Source organism: Buceros rhinoceros, unplaced genomic scaffold (assembly GCF_000710305.1).
Source record: "Buceros rhinoceros silvestris isolate BGI_N320 unplaced genomic scaffold, ASM71030v1 scaffold14021, whole genome shotgun sequence".
In the NCBI taxonomy this organism is placed as follows: Eukaryota; Metazoa; Chordata; class Aves; order Bucerotiformes; family Bucerotidae; genus Buceros; species Buceros rhinoceros.
Window position 1 is genome coordinate 26,337 of NW_010396062.1, and position 14,232 is coordinate 40,568.

General features: G+C 39.4%; 1 protein-coding gene across 1 annotated transcript in view; it reads right to left on the bottom strand.

Moving 5' to 3' along the window:
- The window catches only part of PPP1R21 (protein phosphatase 1, regulatory subunit 21), a 29,586-nt gene extending 18,143 nt beyond the window's left edge, over positions 1–11,443 (bottom strand). Inside the window, exons 1-8 of the mRNA XM_010145777.1 lie at positions 11,377–11,443; positions 10,781–10,927; positions 8,620–8,721; positions 7,819–7,983; positions 7,668–7,726; positions 4,654–4,748; positions 2,309–2,361; positions 12–161 (exon numbers count right to left, since the gene is read on the bottom strand). Coding sequence (XP_010144079.1) covers positions 12–161; positions 2,309–2,361; positions 4,654–4,748; positions 7,668–7,726; positions 7,819–7,983; positions 8,620–8,721; positions 10,781–10,915 — 759 coding nt within the window. The 5' untranslated portion in view covers positions 10,916–10,927; positions 11,377–11,443. The remainder of the gene's footprint in view (positions 1–11; positions 162–2,308; positions 2,362–4,653; positions 4,749–7,667; positions 7,727–7,818; positions 7,984–8,619; positions 8,722–10,780; positions 10,928–11,376) is intronic.
- Positions 11,444–14,232: the final 2,789 nt, after the last annotated feature.

Sequence of the window (14,232 nt, forward strand, 5' to 3'; positions counted from 1 at the left end):
GTAAGCTTTACCTTCTGATTCAATGGTGATATAGCATCTGTCGCAGAATCAATGGGAAAGATCTGTACCTTCTGCTCAGTGTATGTATGAAAGTTCAAAAGAGCTGTTACAAGTTCTTGAACAAAAGCCAGTGCCTGGCCAGCAAGGTCTCGCAACTTTAGCTGTGAAGACAGTTATAAAATTATTGTATTTAACACGTACCTATTTATACGTTAAAAAAAGTCTACAGTTGAATACAAAAATTGCTACAAAGCTTTCTTTCTTGTTACTAGTTCAGTCTAAAATAAAGAGCAGCAAGGATCTTTAATTTTTAAAGTTTATTCATAAACTACACCACCACATGAAAGGGAATGTTTTTCTACGTTGGCAAAGTACATTTTTATTTCATACAACAGTTGATGGTTTGCCTCTGGTGCAATTTTCAAACCACTGGCCACAAGAAGACTTAGAGTTTAGTACAGTTACAGAAGCCATCTTTGAAATTAAGACTTCTAAAGACCAATAAACTAATCACTGACAACAGCTCAGTTCTTTCAGTGTGGTGAGAGTGAGAAATCTGTAACACCTAGTTGCAAGGAAACCTAACTTTAATTAGTAAAAAACAATGAGGTGTTCTCCCAGAATGAAAGGTGTCTGTTTCTCTCACCAGTAACACTCTTATTCTTCCACCTGAACGTAACTGAGCTGCTGCTCATGAATAAGGCTGTTCTGTGACTTGAGAGCAGTAAGAAGGTATTCAAGAAAATAAATGCAACTTTCTGAAAAAGCAAATGTAACAGAGATGAAAACTACATTCTGTTGTGATCTATGGAGGAGAGAATAATGTAAAAGTGACATTTCAGCCAAGAATGACTTGTCCTTCAGAGACGTATTCCTAATGCTTCAACGGAGTGTTAAATCAATTGAATCCTGATTATGGATCAGGGATGGTGGTAAGTAATTAATAGTCATTATACTCAGTTTGCGTATGTTAATTAGCTACGCAAGGAAGGAAAACAGACAATATTACTGTTTGGCTGTCCTTTACGCTGCAGCCTGTGCTAATACACTAGCATTTTGCCTCCACTGGCAAAGCCACTCATAAAAAATCTGGAACACTTTCAATACTGCAGATCTTGCAGCATGAGCTGGCTGATACAGTGCAAGCAGAAAACAGTTAGTCAGCTTTTTCTTAGAACTCAGCAACAGGTTGATTTACGGCTCCTTCCACCACAAAACTGGACAGCAGGTGCCTGGTTCTCAGAGCAGACATATCAGGAACAAGGTGTCTTTTATAACCACTTCTGAAGAAAGGAGAAAGCAGCTGCTTGAAGTCTTTCTACAGTGGCATCTGAATGCATTAACTTGAAGGTTCAAGACACATCACACAAGCAGAGAAAAACCACTGAGTGCTGTGCAGCTCATCCTCAGTGGTAGCAAACAGGAAATATTTCACGACATCAAGGTATCTGATTTCCTACAGTAAAAAGCCTTAATATATTTAGCTATTCAGAGAAAACTAATGTTCATATTTGAATACTGAGTAAACCATGTTCCCAGGGAAACCGATGAAGGTACAGCAATGAACAGAAAGTGTTTGGGGTTTTTTTTAAATAATATTTAAGTAAATAAGGGTGATCTGCCTGCAGAGAAGAGCTGTTTTGTCAAGAAATGTCCCATAAAATGTAAATGAACCATGCAGAGTTCTCAAAGATATGATTTATTCCTTAAAAGGATAACTAGTGACAAGTACTATTAACTAATATGGTATTCTAGTATAAACTATACATTGGTATGTACAAATGTGAACAATCTTTGGGGCTGAAGCGATATAACTGAAGAAGCTCAGTTTGAGGAAAAGGAATTTAAGAGACCAAAATTACCTTTTTTCAGCAAAAAGCTTAAGACCTTTAAACTAATGTAGTTTTGATGAATTTTAAAAATGAAATGTTCGAGTTCTAACTTACTGCAGGTTGGCATAGTAAAAGAGTATTTCATACAACTTCAGTAAGAGACAAATGCCGAAACCTATTTGCCATTCTTTTTACAAAGGCATGCCCGAGGTAATAGCTACGCGATCACAGCCAGTAGTCCGTGGATTAGCTCTAGGGAAGTGAGAGGAGCAGACAACCTGATTCCTCAACGTAAGAACAGTATAGACTGTCTTTTGAAAAACGCTGAGTCTCTGCGGACAGAAACTCCCATGGACTATCGCGATAGTGGTAAGATAGGCTATCTTATGCCATCTCAGGTCATTAAAATTACTGGTTTTATTCAGTATCTGTGTGTAAAGTTGAATCTTTACATACAAAGCCACAAAAGGGCTTACCTGATACCTTCTGTTGTGCAACGGTACATTCAGAGCATTGTATCGATTAGACCCTACAGGAAAAAATTAAGTTATATGCACTTACTAAATCGTGGTGTTTTAAGAGACATTTATTGGTAAATAGTGATCTACTTTTTTAAATATAAAGTTTCATTGCAGTAATATTAACTAAGACAACATGAATAATTGGCTTCAATAACGTAGGCCTAAACATCCTCACTGAAGAGTCATTACTGTGATTAGGTTGAGAGAAAGTACTTCCTCAGATTGTAAGTCAAATATATCAAAGTGAATTTGATATATTAGAGTGGAATGCTCTTACCCAGAAAAACAGTATTCACCACTAACAAGAGTGAAAAATCTTAAAAAAAAAAAAAATCTTAGGAAATTCAAGATGTTCTTCAAGTTTCAATTACATTCCAGGGACTGTCAAATAAGATACATGCATTTTTTAAACGGTTTGCACGTCTTAAGAAAAAAAGCTCCTGTATGTACTTTTCATTGATAATTTAGAGTAAGATGTACTCTCCGCATATTTCATCATTCTGTTCCAGTTACAGAGCAACCAGAATGATTATTCAGTTACAAGCAGGCACAATTTTTAAACAGGTAGAGGGATGTGTGTACCTGGAGAACAGCTTACAATGTCTTACAGATTTAAGAAATCACACCCATCCTCAATTAAATGAAATAATAACCACTTCAGTTTAAATTTGCCTACAAATGAAATTTACATCTTCTTATTCCCTTTGTATCATTCACATTTGGCAATTAACGCATGGGGAGAGGTAGGTGTATTCAGAACAAAAAAACTCTTGTCAAAAATTACTGAATCCTACTCCTAAGTAAATGCTTCAGAAAACTTTGTTTTCTGCTCTCATACTTAGCAGTCAACAAGTCATTTGATTGTTACTAAACTGAAGCCAGCTGCCAGTTATACTGAAAACCAATTAAAAAGACTACAGCAAGACAGCTGGAATCCATAGCGCACATTTCCCAACTTTCTCTCATTCTTCTGTCACTAAATATCCGTCCACTATTCGTAGCTTTTTCTGCACAAGCAAAAACACTATTCTGTGGCAGCTGAGTGAGCAGATAAAATTATTTGCATCCAAGCTCTTACCACAATGAGAACCACCTGTAAAAAAAAATCAGCTAAAGAAGCCAGAAAGAGGCAGGTATCAGGCAAAGTGAACTTTGTGAGAGGAAAGAACTGAGAAGGGCACCAACACCTAAGCACAACATGCTGTATGAGAGTCGATATTTCCCAAAGAGAAAATTATCTGGTGTTTCCAATACAGGATTTACTGGACTGCCAAGCCAGTGGAGAACTCAGGAGGTTCACCTCTGCAGCACCCAGCAGATGAACTTTTAGAGGACCTAAGGCTATTCAAAACGTTGTTATCAAGCTTTAAACTGAAAAGTGTAAAAGCTACCAATAAAACCCAATGGAAGTGAAACAGCCTGTTTTCACTCCCCTGCTCCTTCGCCACGACTTTCAGTCTTCTCACTATTCCAGGTCCTCTTAGGCTGCCTGCCCAAAGAGTACAGATTACTGCCTGCCCAAGTACAACTTCACATTCAAACTATTTACAAAAGCACCCAGTACACAGCACTAATCTGGCACACACTAACCTATTCTCGTTCCAAAGCAATGCAAAGTCTGAGCAATCCTAACTTCATGGTGTCCTCTGCACCTCAGCTGATCTAGCAGCAGATGGAAAGGGAGCAGAAGAAAGGTTGCTCTCCAGTAAAAGTCCCCGAATTCAAAGGTTTGCGGTTTTTTCCCCTGAGAAGATGAATCACTCTGAGATTAGCCATTCATAAGACCTAGTCTGGGTGTTCTCTGATTAGACACGAGACACACTGACAGACTTCCCACTGAAGCGTAGACCATTACTGATGCAGTGTCTCACTAAGCGAGCATCTCTGCAACCACTAGTCTATCCCCATCTTAGCTTACTGTAACTCTTGAATACACCCTGCCAAATATAATACTCTGAGATTAATAACTGAAGAAATCTTAGTAGACACCACTAAACTGACAGTGTTCCTTCACCTTTTACAATATTCTGTCAAAAGTAAGCAAGACAAGTGGTAATTACTCAGAAACCTTCAAAAGTTTTAATTTTCATTAGATATACATAAAAATACTAAAACTTGGAATTTTAAGATCAGTAAACAAGATTCTGATGGGTATTATGAATAGTTGTTACAATTACCTCCAAGTGTCTCTTCAGATGTCCACCATTTCTTACAGCTAATACATTTTAATTCATAAAGAGTACTTCCTCCAGATGGACACCCCCAATTAAACAAGAAACCCACCCCAAGGCCATACATACTTGTGTCATTAAAAGGTACTTTTTCATTGATTATGCATAGAGATTCTTCCAGTCTACTGCCCAAAGCTGATTGAAGATTCTTTAGCTGTTGCTGGCTAAATAACAGAGACAAAATAAAAAAAACGCACACACACATTGTAAACTTCTAAAATTTAATCTGTATCGCCAACAACATAGCTCACCATCAGTGTACAGGTCTCTTTCCAAAAGTTAGACAGAAATAAAACAGTAGGAATAATTTTTCCTCCTTTACATCATATTTGACATTGTATTTTAATCCCTAACAAATGCACTGAAAGATGCAATACATTGTTGTAAACTGTAAATTCTATTCTCAAAAAGCTCATCCTACTTCAGAGTTAATCTTTACAGCATTTTCCAAGTTTACCATTATTGTGTAAGCTACGTGGAAGTATTCTTCCGGGAATGCAAAAGGCCTTTGAATTAGTTACTATATATCTGATGCAGCACTCCAATACGCCAGCAGTGAGCTGTTGATAATTCAGTTAACAATGTGACATCACTACTGCTATGATACAGCCCATTCCCACAAGACCTGGCAGTTACGTTTCTGATGCATTCTCAAGTGATTTTTCTCCAGTTCTGCTCTGACTGTGTATATAGATGTGAAACTAAGTTATTAAGACTATTAATACCATCAGTATAGATTCTGGAGATGAGCAGTTACTTATTCCATATGTCAAAGATTACCACATATTGTTTCAGAACAAATTCCACACCTTACCCAACTTAGGCCCCCAAATGCTTCACTGTTTTGACATCTAGAACTCCTGCACATGTAGTTGAGGGTTGGGGGGAAGGTGTCAAAATGACAGTTTTCTCCTTTCTCGTAAAAATGTTTGTTATGAGGCAATTTATTAGGACTAACAAGGGAAAAGAACCCAAAATAGATATGCAAGATATGAAGAAACTGGCCAATAAGTAGCTCACGCACATTAAGAAATATTTTTCTTGAAAAACAGCTCCAAAACTGCACAGAAACCGTACAGCATGAACCCCAGCAGCACTGGGCATAACAGAAAATAAACTCAAAGACAAACTGCAAAAGTACGGCTGTTTCCTTTTGGTACGATAAAGAAATGGAAAACAAGTCGTTTGGTATGTTTTGGTTTACATTCTTCCCTTTAATATTCAAGGTATACAGGCTGTCAACTCTTGTACCCCCTGGCTTTCCCAAACAAAGTGTGGGTATCGGAGGGAAGCAGATCCCTGCCCCTCAAAGAGTGGGGAAATGGCGAAATCAGAAGGGCAGTACTCTCAAAAACACCTTCTGACGTGTTCACTAGATACTGATTTCAGTGTTTAAAATAAAGGAGTATCAAGCATTATTATTTTTAAAAAGCTTCCCTTTTTAAATGGTAGTGAGTTGGGAAAGTAGAAAATATCCACAGGTTTGAATATTAGTTAACTTTGCTAAAAATGCTTTTGCCTGCGTTTGAGTTGCTCAAAGCTCCAGGTAAACAGAGGAAACAAAGTGTTATGTCCCGCCCTTGCTCACCAGCGCCCTTTATCACTTGAAAAATGCAAGGCTTAGGCAGAGGGTCTTATCACTTGACGCCTCATTGTTTGGGACAAGATAAAGAGGAGAGGACTATTGTCTCTGCAGCCACGAGGGAGGATGTCGCTTAACTGGATCTGAGTCATAGATACAAAAAAGATAATGACCAGCCCTCCCCGAACTGCGCCTGCTTAACAGACTGTTGAATATTACTTTCTCCTCCCAGGGGAGGCATAAGTCCGAGTTAATGAGACATGCGATGCATGACGTTGTATGACCTGTAACGTATAAGAAGACTGCACATGTGCAAAGGGGAGGAGACCTAATTTACATCAGGAGCGGGAGAATCTAATACATCTGTACCAGGCGGTTGAGCAATCCTTTGAATATGTATGTTTTACTGCTTTAAATAAGAGGCCAAAGCTACGGTGTGGTGTGCAAGCACCTTTAAGGGTACCTGACCCTCGCTGCACCCAACTCTATAGAGCTGAAGTCACAATAAACAGACCTGCTTCACAATCTATTTTGATTGCGGAGTTTTTCCACGCATCAGTAGGGACAATTTCTTACAAAGACATGAATTACCCAGTCCTCACAGAACATGACAGACAAGCTCTGAACTGAATAGTAACAGATTAAGACTACACTGCCACCACAATAAAGCAAACAGTAGCAAAACACAGCTTCCACCCTCATTTGCAAGTCATTCTTAGCAAAACCCTGACCTGTATTACAGCTGAGTTACTGGAATTCAAGTATCTTTCCATCTATCAAAACAATTAAAACACAAACAATGCATTTTTATCCATCACATTAAAGATCTATACTGCATATATATCTTTTAAAAATGCATCTTAATAACGAACTTCAGAGAAGTGCGCCCTAATTTGATCTGGTCCACAGTCCTCAACTTCTTCCTATTTTCTACAACTTGTCTTGAAGACAACTAAGGTACTCCAAAACTAACAACGCAATCCAACAAAAATTTTCAAATACCCCAGCTGAGAGGTTTTTACCTGAAGCAAAAGCGATTGTCAAGAAGCTTTTGGGATGGAGGGAGATCATTTAAACTCTTTTCAGTTGGTTGCATCAGCACACCTTACCCAAGCTTTGTTTTTAGAAGCAGTTTGTAAAAACTCCCATATCTTTGTTTCATATAAGTTTACTATATACTTTACTTTTTATAGTATTCCATTACAAATAAATTCCTCAAGATTTCACCAACTTCACAGCACCTTAAACAGTTTGGTGACAAAACTGCTCTTACTGAAATTTGAATCTGTGGAACTGGTTTGTCTAGTTACATACTCAGCAGACAGAAAAGGGGTCCAACCTACACAGTCTTAATGTGATGTTGCCTAGTATTTTGAGTTTTATCAAAGTCCGGGTTTTTTTTCTCCTTTTAAGTTATTATTCTTGAAAAATAATCCAGTTAATTTTTCACAGCAATATGTCTTTAAACCAATTTCTCATTATATTAAATAAAAACACTTACCATTCTTCGGTTCGATGCCTACAGTCCTTAGCTTCTCTTTCTAGTGTCTGAGACTTGATCTTTATGCAAGAAGATAATCTCACAATGTAAGTACTGACACAGCAAGGCATTTAATTTCAAAACTTTTCAAAATTACAAGAGAAAAACTTACTTCTAATTTGGCTTTATCATTCTGCAGCTTTTCTATGGTATCTGTGTATTTCCTTGTTAAACTGTCCACCACAGCTTGGTGCTGGGCAGCATCCGTTTCCAAAACCTCAAGTTTAGTTCTCAGCTCTGCTTCTAAACGTTTGTGCTGCTCATCTGCTTCAAAGAACTAAAAGAAGAAAAGCAAAGCTCATACAAAAATTTCATTTTACTACAGAATCTAGTCCTGTGAGTTACACCAATTGAATTAGGCAGTCCAGGTTAATAACAAGTATAAAAAAATTTCTGTTTCTTTATGATACTTACTGATGAAAATTTCAGGAACAAAGTACTTTGTGTTTGCAGTACCAAGCACTCCTTTAATATATTGCTGATTAACAGCAGACACACGAAAAATTAAACTCAAGTTTTCCCAACCAAAGTGACAGGCATTCTATTTTGGTGAAGTAATTCCTGACTTAATTACGACAACTTACGGAAAATATTTTAACCTTTAAGGCAATTTCGAAACAGTTAGTGAACTAAAAAGAAGTTTCCACCCAGTACCAACTATATAGTTATTTTCAGTAGAGTAGCTAAGCGGCACGAGAAGTTAAAAATCTAAATGAGAACGCATTTATTATGTGAATTATTCTATATACTGTCTTAAGAATCTGAAATCAAAATACTTCCCCATTTGCCCAGTGAACATCTTTGTTTCTAACCTAACTAGTTTTCAGATGGCATTTTATTTTCTCTATCTTTGTGTGACCAGGTTGGCTTTTTTTTTTTAACTAAAAAGGAAAGCTAAAAAAGTTTCACTCACAAGTATATGTAGTCGTTCATTCTCTTCTATCTTTTTCTGAAGATCTTCATTGAAGACACTTTTCTGCTCTTGACTCAAATGAGATGAGGATTCTGCACTTTTCTAAAATAAATACATTTGTTATTGCCAAGTCTCTCAGAGCATCCTAAACCCCATCCCCAAATCTATGAAAACACTTCCCATTGCTAATTCCCCAAAGAGGCATATGACTCCATAAAATCTTTCTTACTTTGACTGCTATATCAAAAGGTACACATGCTGCACACAGCATGAGCCTAGAGGCAGCACTTTTTCTTTCACACACCATTGTAACTGGTAAAATGTGGTAAAATCCTAACTCAACAAGGCCTCAGGGAAGCCTCTACTCAGGCATCACATTCACACACGCCTGAAACTGCTTGTGTGGGCAGGTGCCTATCTGACACCATTAGGCTCCTGTGTGATTCCATGCAGTCAGTAAAAGGAAACCCTGTGCACACAGGCTTATTTGGTTCGGTAGCTGCATGTAAGGCACATCTGCTCTCAGCCAGTGTCCTGGTGTAAGCTGGTCTGGTCTCAGAAGGGACCAGGAATAATCACTGAAAGTGCACTATCCCCACAGCAGGCTGCAGCACAAGGTGGCACTCAAAAACACTGGGTCTTCACTGTCCATCAACTGCCCTGACAATACAGATGTGCCTCTGCCAACTGTTTCCTCTTTTTTCACCCATTTTATCCAGAAGACTCAGAGACCACCAGTGAACCTCACACTGCTTCTCTGCTCTACCACACTGCTGCGAACAAAGGTAGTACCATCATCAAACAAAAGGAAGTCTGTTCACATTTAAACTTAACACCAAGCTTCAAGTGCTTGGGACAGCTAGGACAGCTCAGCCACCTCCGCGTTGGAAGTCAGCCTAGGAACTACAACACTTAAGATATGGGCATATGTCCTCCTTCTAACCAGAATCTTAATCTAAATAGTTTTGGGTGTGACTTACATGGTCTCACAATGGCAAATCTCTGAGCTAAAGGGTGACATGGAATTTAGTGAAGGTGTGTTCAATACAATGTACGTATGCATTGAGGTCCTGCACGTAAAACTAAAGGGACCATGTTTAAAAGGTAGTACAAACACTTAAGAAAGAAATATGTAACTGAGCATTCTGACAGCTGAACACGAAAGAAAGTCAGTGGCAATGGTCTGCAAAGCTATTCAAGACAGGCTGAGGTCCTTCAAAAATTGGAAACACATCCAGCAAAGGGATATGGTACGTAACATGAAATAAAAGAACAAAATGGTCAAACTGCATTTTGAAGGATGACCTGCTGTGGTGCGTGAATAATGTAAGTCAGAGGTACTATGCTCGTCAAGAAACTGGATAGGAAAAAAATGCACATGAGTTTAGGGAAGAAGTAAGGAAGATGATCATGTTACTAATCAGCTGAATGGCTTCTTTAATGTCAGTGTTTTGAGAGCTAACCAAAAAGAAATTACAACAGTATTTAAGAGGGGTTTTCTCATAAAAGGAATGTAGCAAAGGATGCTTGAGAATTAAGTCCAGACGCAGCACCCCCAGAATCCTGCTGTCACCTACAGAAGACATGATCTTAGATAGCACATTGTATAACCAGGTTTAATCAGCAAGCTTTTGGCAAAGATCACAGTACTGTGAATTATTCTGTCATTTTGAAATAACAAAAGGACTACCAGTTAAAAATTTAGATTTCAAAACATTTGACAAGATTCACGTAAGACCTGACTAGAAAAGCTACAGTCATAGGCTGAAGAGTTAACCAGGAACATCAAAATTACAAAGCCAGAAGGTGAGGATAGGAAATGAGAAGCGATCATTTTTCTTCATAGCAGTAGATTAATCACAGAACTCCAAGATCTTTCCCAGCTCTTTGAACACTTAATAAATATCTAGAAAGAGAGACAGCAATTGAGTATCAGTTAGCTGATGCACTAGAAAGAGTACAGAGCTGCTTGGCGTATATTGTATGTACTGACACCTGTTTTGTGAGGATCTTCACAAACACAGATTAATAACACAAGTTCTGACAAAAACATTCAGATCTACCATTGACACAAAGCAGCTACTGCTAGAATCAGGGTAGAACATTGACAGGTAAGGAGCAGAGCTAAGCAAGTGGGGGTTTTCTTGCCTTTAGCACGCACCTTGTTCTTCTTGCCCCTAGATTCACTCAATGCAAGTTCATCTTGAAGTAACTCCACCCGCTTGGCAAGTTGCTGGTTTCGAAAGGTCAAGCTGTCCATTTCTTGTTGCAGCTTTCTCAGTGATTGATCCTTCATCTTCAATTGCTCCTGAATGACCAAGAAGTTTAACTTTAAAACTTTCACACTTACTTTCACACAGGCTTTTAATAACAAGTATCACAAAAAAAACCCCACACATTAAAAAGATACTTTCTTTCTTCACTATTCTAATACTAAAGAAGCAAAAAGTATTGCTTTTAAACTAAAGCAAAAAACCAAACCAGATTTCACCTCTCGAGCTGCCCACAGATCACACTCAAGCAGGTACTTCATTCTATAAGCTAATCACCAAGAAGCAACCTTCCACTTTTACAAAGTCAGAACCTACAGAAGACAATGAAGACTAGTTGCAGAGCAGAAATTCTTTTACTAAATCAAGTTCCTTTTTCATTTTTTAATCACAATACTTGGAGTAAAAAGTCTTTCTATTTGCCCTTCCCATTCACCTATTTTGTCACATCTTAATGCAGCTGACACGAGCAGTTTTTAGAGATTACCTTCAGAGAAGCAGAGTTTGCTTGCTCATCTACCACTCCTTTTTTCAATACTTGGTTCTGAGCTCGAAGCTGAAAAATAAGAGAAGGCAATAACTATGCAAGCAAAGGAATGAATAAAAGCCATTTGTTAGCCTCTCATGAGAGCACCAGATGTGCATGCTTTGTTCAGGTAGATAGCAGTGGTGGCAGGTTGAAAAAATATCCAATTCACATCCTGAATTGCCAAAACCCAAAGAGTTATTTTATTATCTGAACATTTTGGTCAAATAGAACATACCTCTTACTCAATAAGCATCTTGGAAGATCAGTTAGTTAAATATAGTTAAGGTTTGAAAAACAGTAAACATATGGAAAAGGTGCAGCTTCTTCCTTGACTAATCAAGTTCTTGCTCATATTCAGTGCTATTTCTGTCTCTCCCTAAAAGTGTTCCTGACTGGTTTCTGGAACATAAGCAGGGCTTGCAATAAAATCAAAATCTGAATTCTAGAATAGCTTAACTGTACTCTAATGAAAAAATATTTATTACCAGTACAGCAGACGATCCAAAGAGAACAGCTTGACAAACAGTTCAGGAAAATGCATAAAAAGCGTAGAAGAAAAAGCTCTCTAAGACTTACTTATATAGTTCACAAATCTGAGCTAAAAATCATCATGATGAAAAGTGATACTCAAGAAATCTATTTCCCAGTCACTTCACAGAGTACCTCTACCCTGCAGCAATGAGGATACCAACAGTTCCATCTTCCTATTCCTTGATAATTGCTGGAATCCTGGTTTCTTCAATGGCAGTTTGTGTTCATTTGACATGTCTGAGTCCAGCTGTTGCAGATATAAATTAAAAGGGTTTGTATAGTGTTTGGGAACACTTCCGGTAGATGCACAGAAGGCTGGCTTCAATGTAAAACAACAACGGCTGACCTTTTCAATCTGATGGCTGCATGTATTTGAAAAGCCAAAAGTCAGTTGACATTGCTAAGCACAGGTTTCCGCCCTGCTGTATTCCCACTGTGCTGCTCAGGCATCACAAAGGCAAGAGAACCACCTTGCAAGAGCACTACAGAAAGGCTTCCAAGCACAGGGTGCCCTTAGCAAGTAAAAGCAGCGCAGTCATTTCCTACACCTTTTTTCTGCCACAGCTACTAATGCAGGAACAAGTCAGAAGCAGCGGATGAACTAGCTCTGTCGAGCTCTATTGCGATACCCAAGCTGAAGAGTGACCTACCAAAGGCTGTCGCAAGTTGAAAAGAGCCTTTTGACTACTGCTTCCACTGGGGCTGCATTAGAGAGCCAGAAGCTGCAACTCAAGAGGAAGAAGAGACTCTGAAAACACACATTCTTCTTCTGGACTGCTCTGTGAACTGAGAGGGGAAGCAACCCTTTGACAGGCACTTCCCTTGGCACTCCTTGAGTCTACCGGGCTCTTGTCTACCTCGCTTCTTGGCTTCACAACACGATTAAGTGAACAGGCAAATAGCCTCCCAGGGCCAGTGTCCATTTCCATCTGTACACAATAAACATCCAGTTGAACAACTGATTGTTTGAACAAAAAGAAAAGTTATCTGCAAAGGAGATCCACAATGCCCTGGAGCTGTTGCACAAGAAGTGGGACAAGACCAATAAAACAGTTCCCACAAAGAACCAATGAAACATCGCAGGCTGAAAGTCATAAGATGAAGTTCAAAGAAAGCTTTTGGACACCATGATACTAAAAGAAAGAGGAACTAGCAGTTGGAACTTCCAGTAGCTATAGTCAGAAGTCCACATTTGAAAGTTTCATTCAAGAATCAAGCCACAAAGTAAATCCCTATCCTGAACTATTTTTTAATCTCCAAGGTACAGCAAAGCCACTGTAGGAAGGCAACAAGAAATACGAACTTTGTGACCTACAAAACCCCAAGGTAAATTCAGTTTTCTTAAAACGATTTTGTGGAAATATTAAAATAAATATCTCCAAACAATTTAAATTCTGCACTGGTTTATTTTAATAGCAGTTCCAAGAAGAACAGTGTTTGAAGACACACCATTCTGTAATCTAGGGACAGGCGTCAAACACAGTCAAGTGCCTTGTGCCAAACACTCTGACGCTGGGCTGCACAAAACCAAAGTGCTGGCCTTCGTCCCCAAGTCAGTTGAAGAACTATGGCATTCAAGACCAACAGTCTCCTCTTCCTTTTAGGGAAAAAAAAAACAAAAACCAAAACAAAACAAAAAAGACTTCTATATTAAGCAAAGCTCCTCCATCTAAGAAATCATCTCAAGCACTTTGGAAAGAAAAGGCATTGTCCACTACGGGCCAGAAGTCTTTGCAAATACTCCACTAAGCAGCAGCAGGAAGGGGAAGCAAAGCCACACAGAGCAGCTGCAGAAGAACGGGAACAGACACAAGGAAGGGTAGAGCCAAGCATCCTCACTTCAGGACACAGCACCACCACTGCAAGCGCTGCGAACACCCGTGAACTCTCAGAGTCAGTGGGCAAGATGCAGGACCAAGACCTCAACAGAAGCTCACACACGAAAAGGTAACTAAGCTTCCTGCCTCCCTGGGAGGTGGGGAAGCAAGAGGGAGCACCGCTAGTTTCACCACCCTGGCACAGCCCATCACTTGTCGCCCCTGATGATGCTCCGCGGACAAGGCCCCTGTGCTGCTCACGCCAGCCTGCCCGGCCAGCGCTCGGCAACACCGCATTCCCCCGGCGCCCGCAGACTCGCACCGCCCCTGCCTGCCCGAGCCTGCCTCCTCTCGAGGATGAGGCTAAGGCAAACTGTGGGCTCCAAGCGCTTCGAGCTGACACAAAAACGCGCGTTTCAGTCCTGACCAACCCCCAGCTCCGGCGGCAGCACCGAGCCGAAGGCAG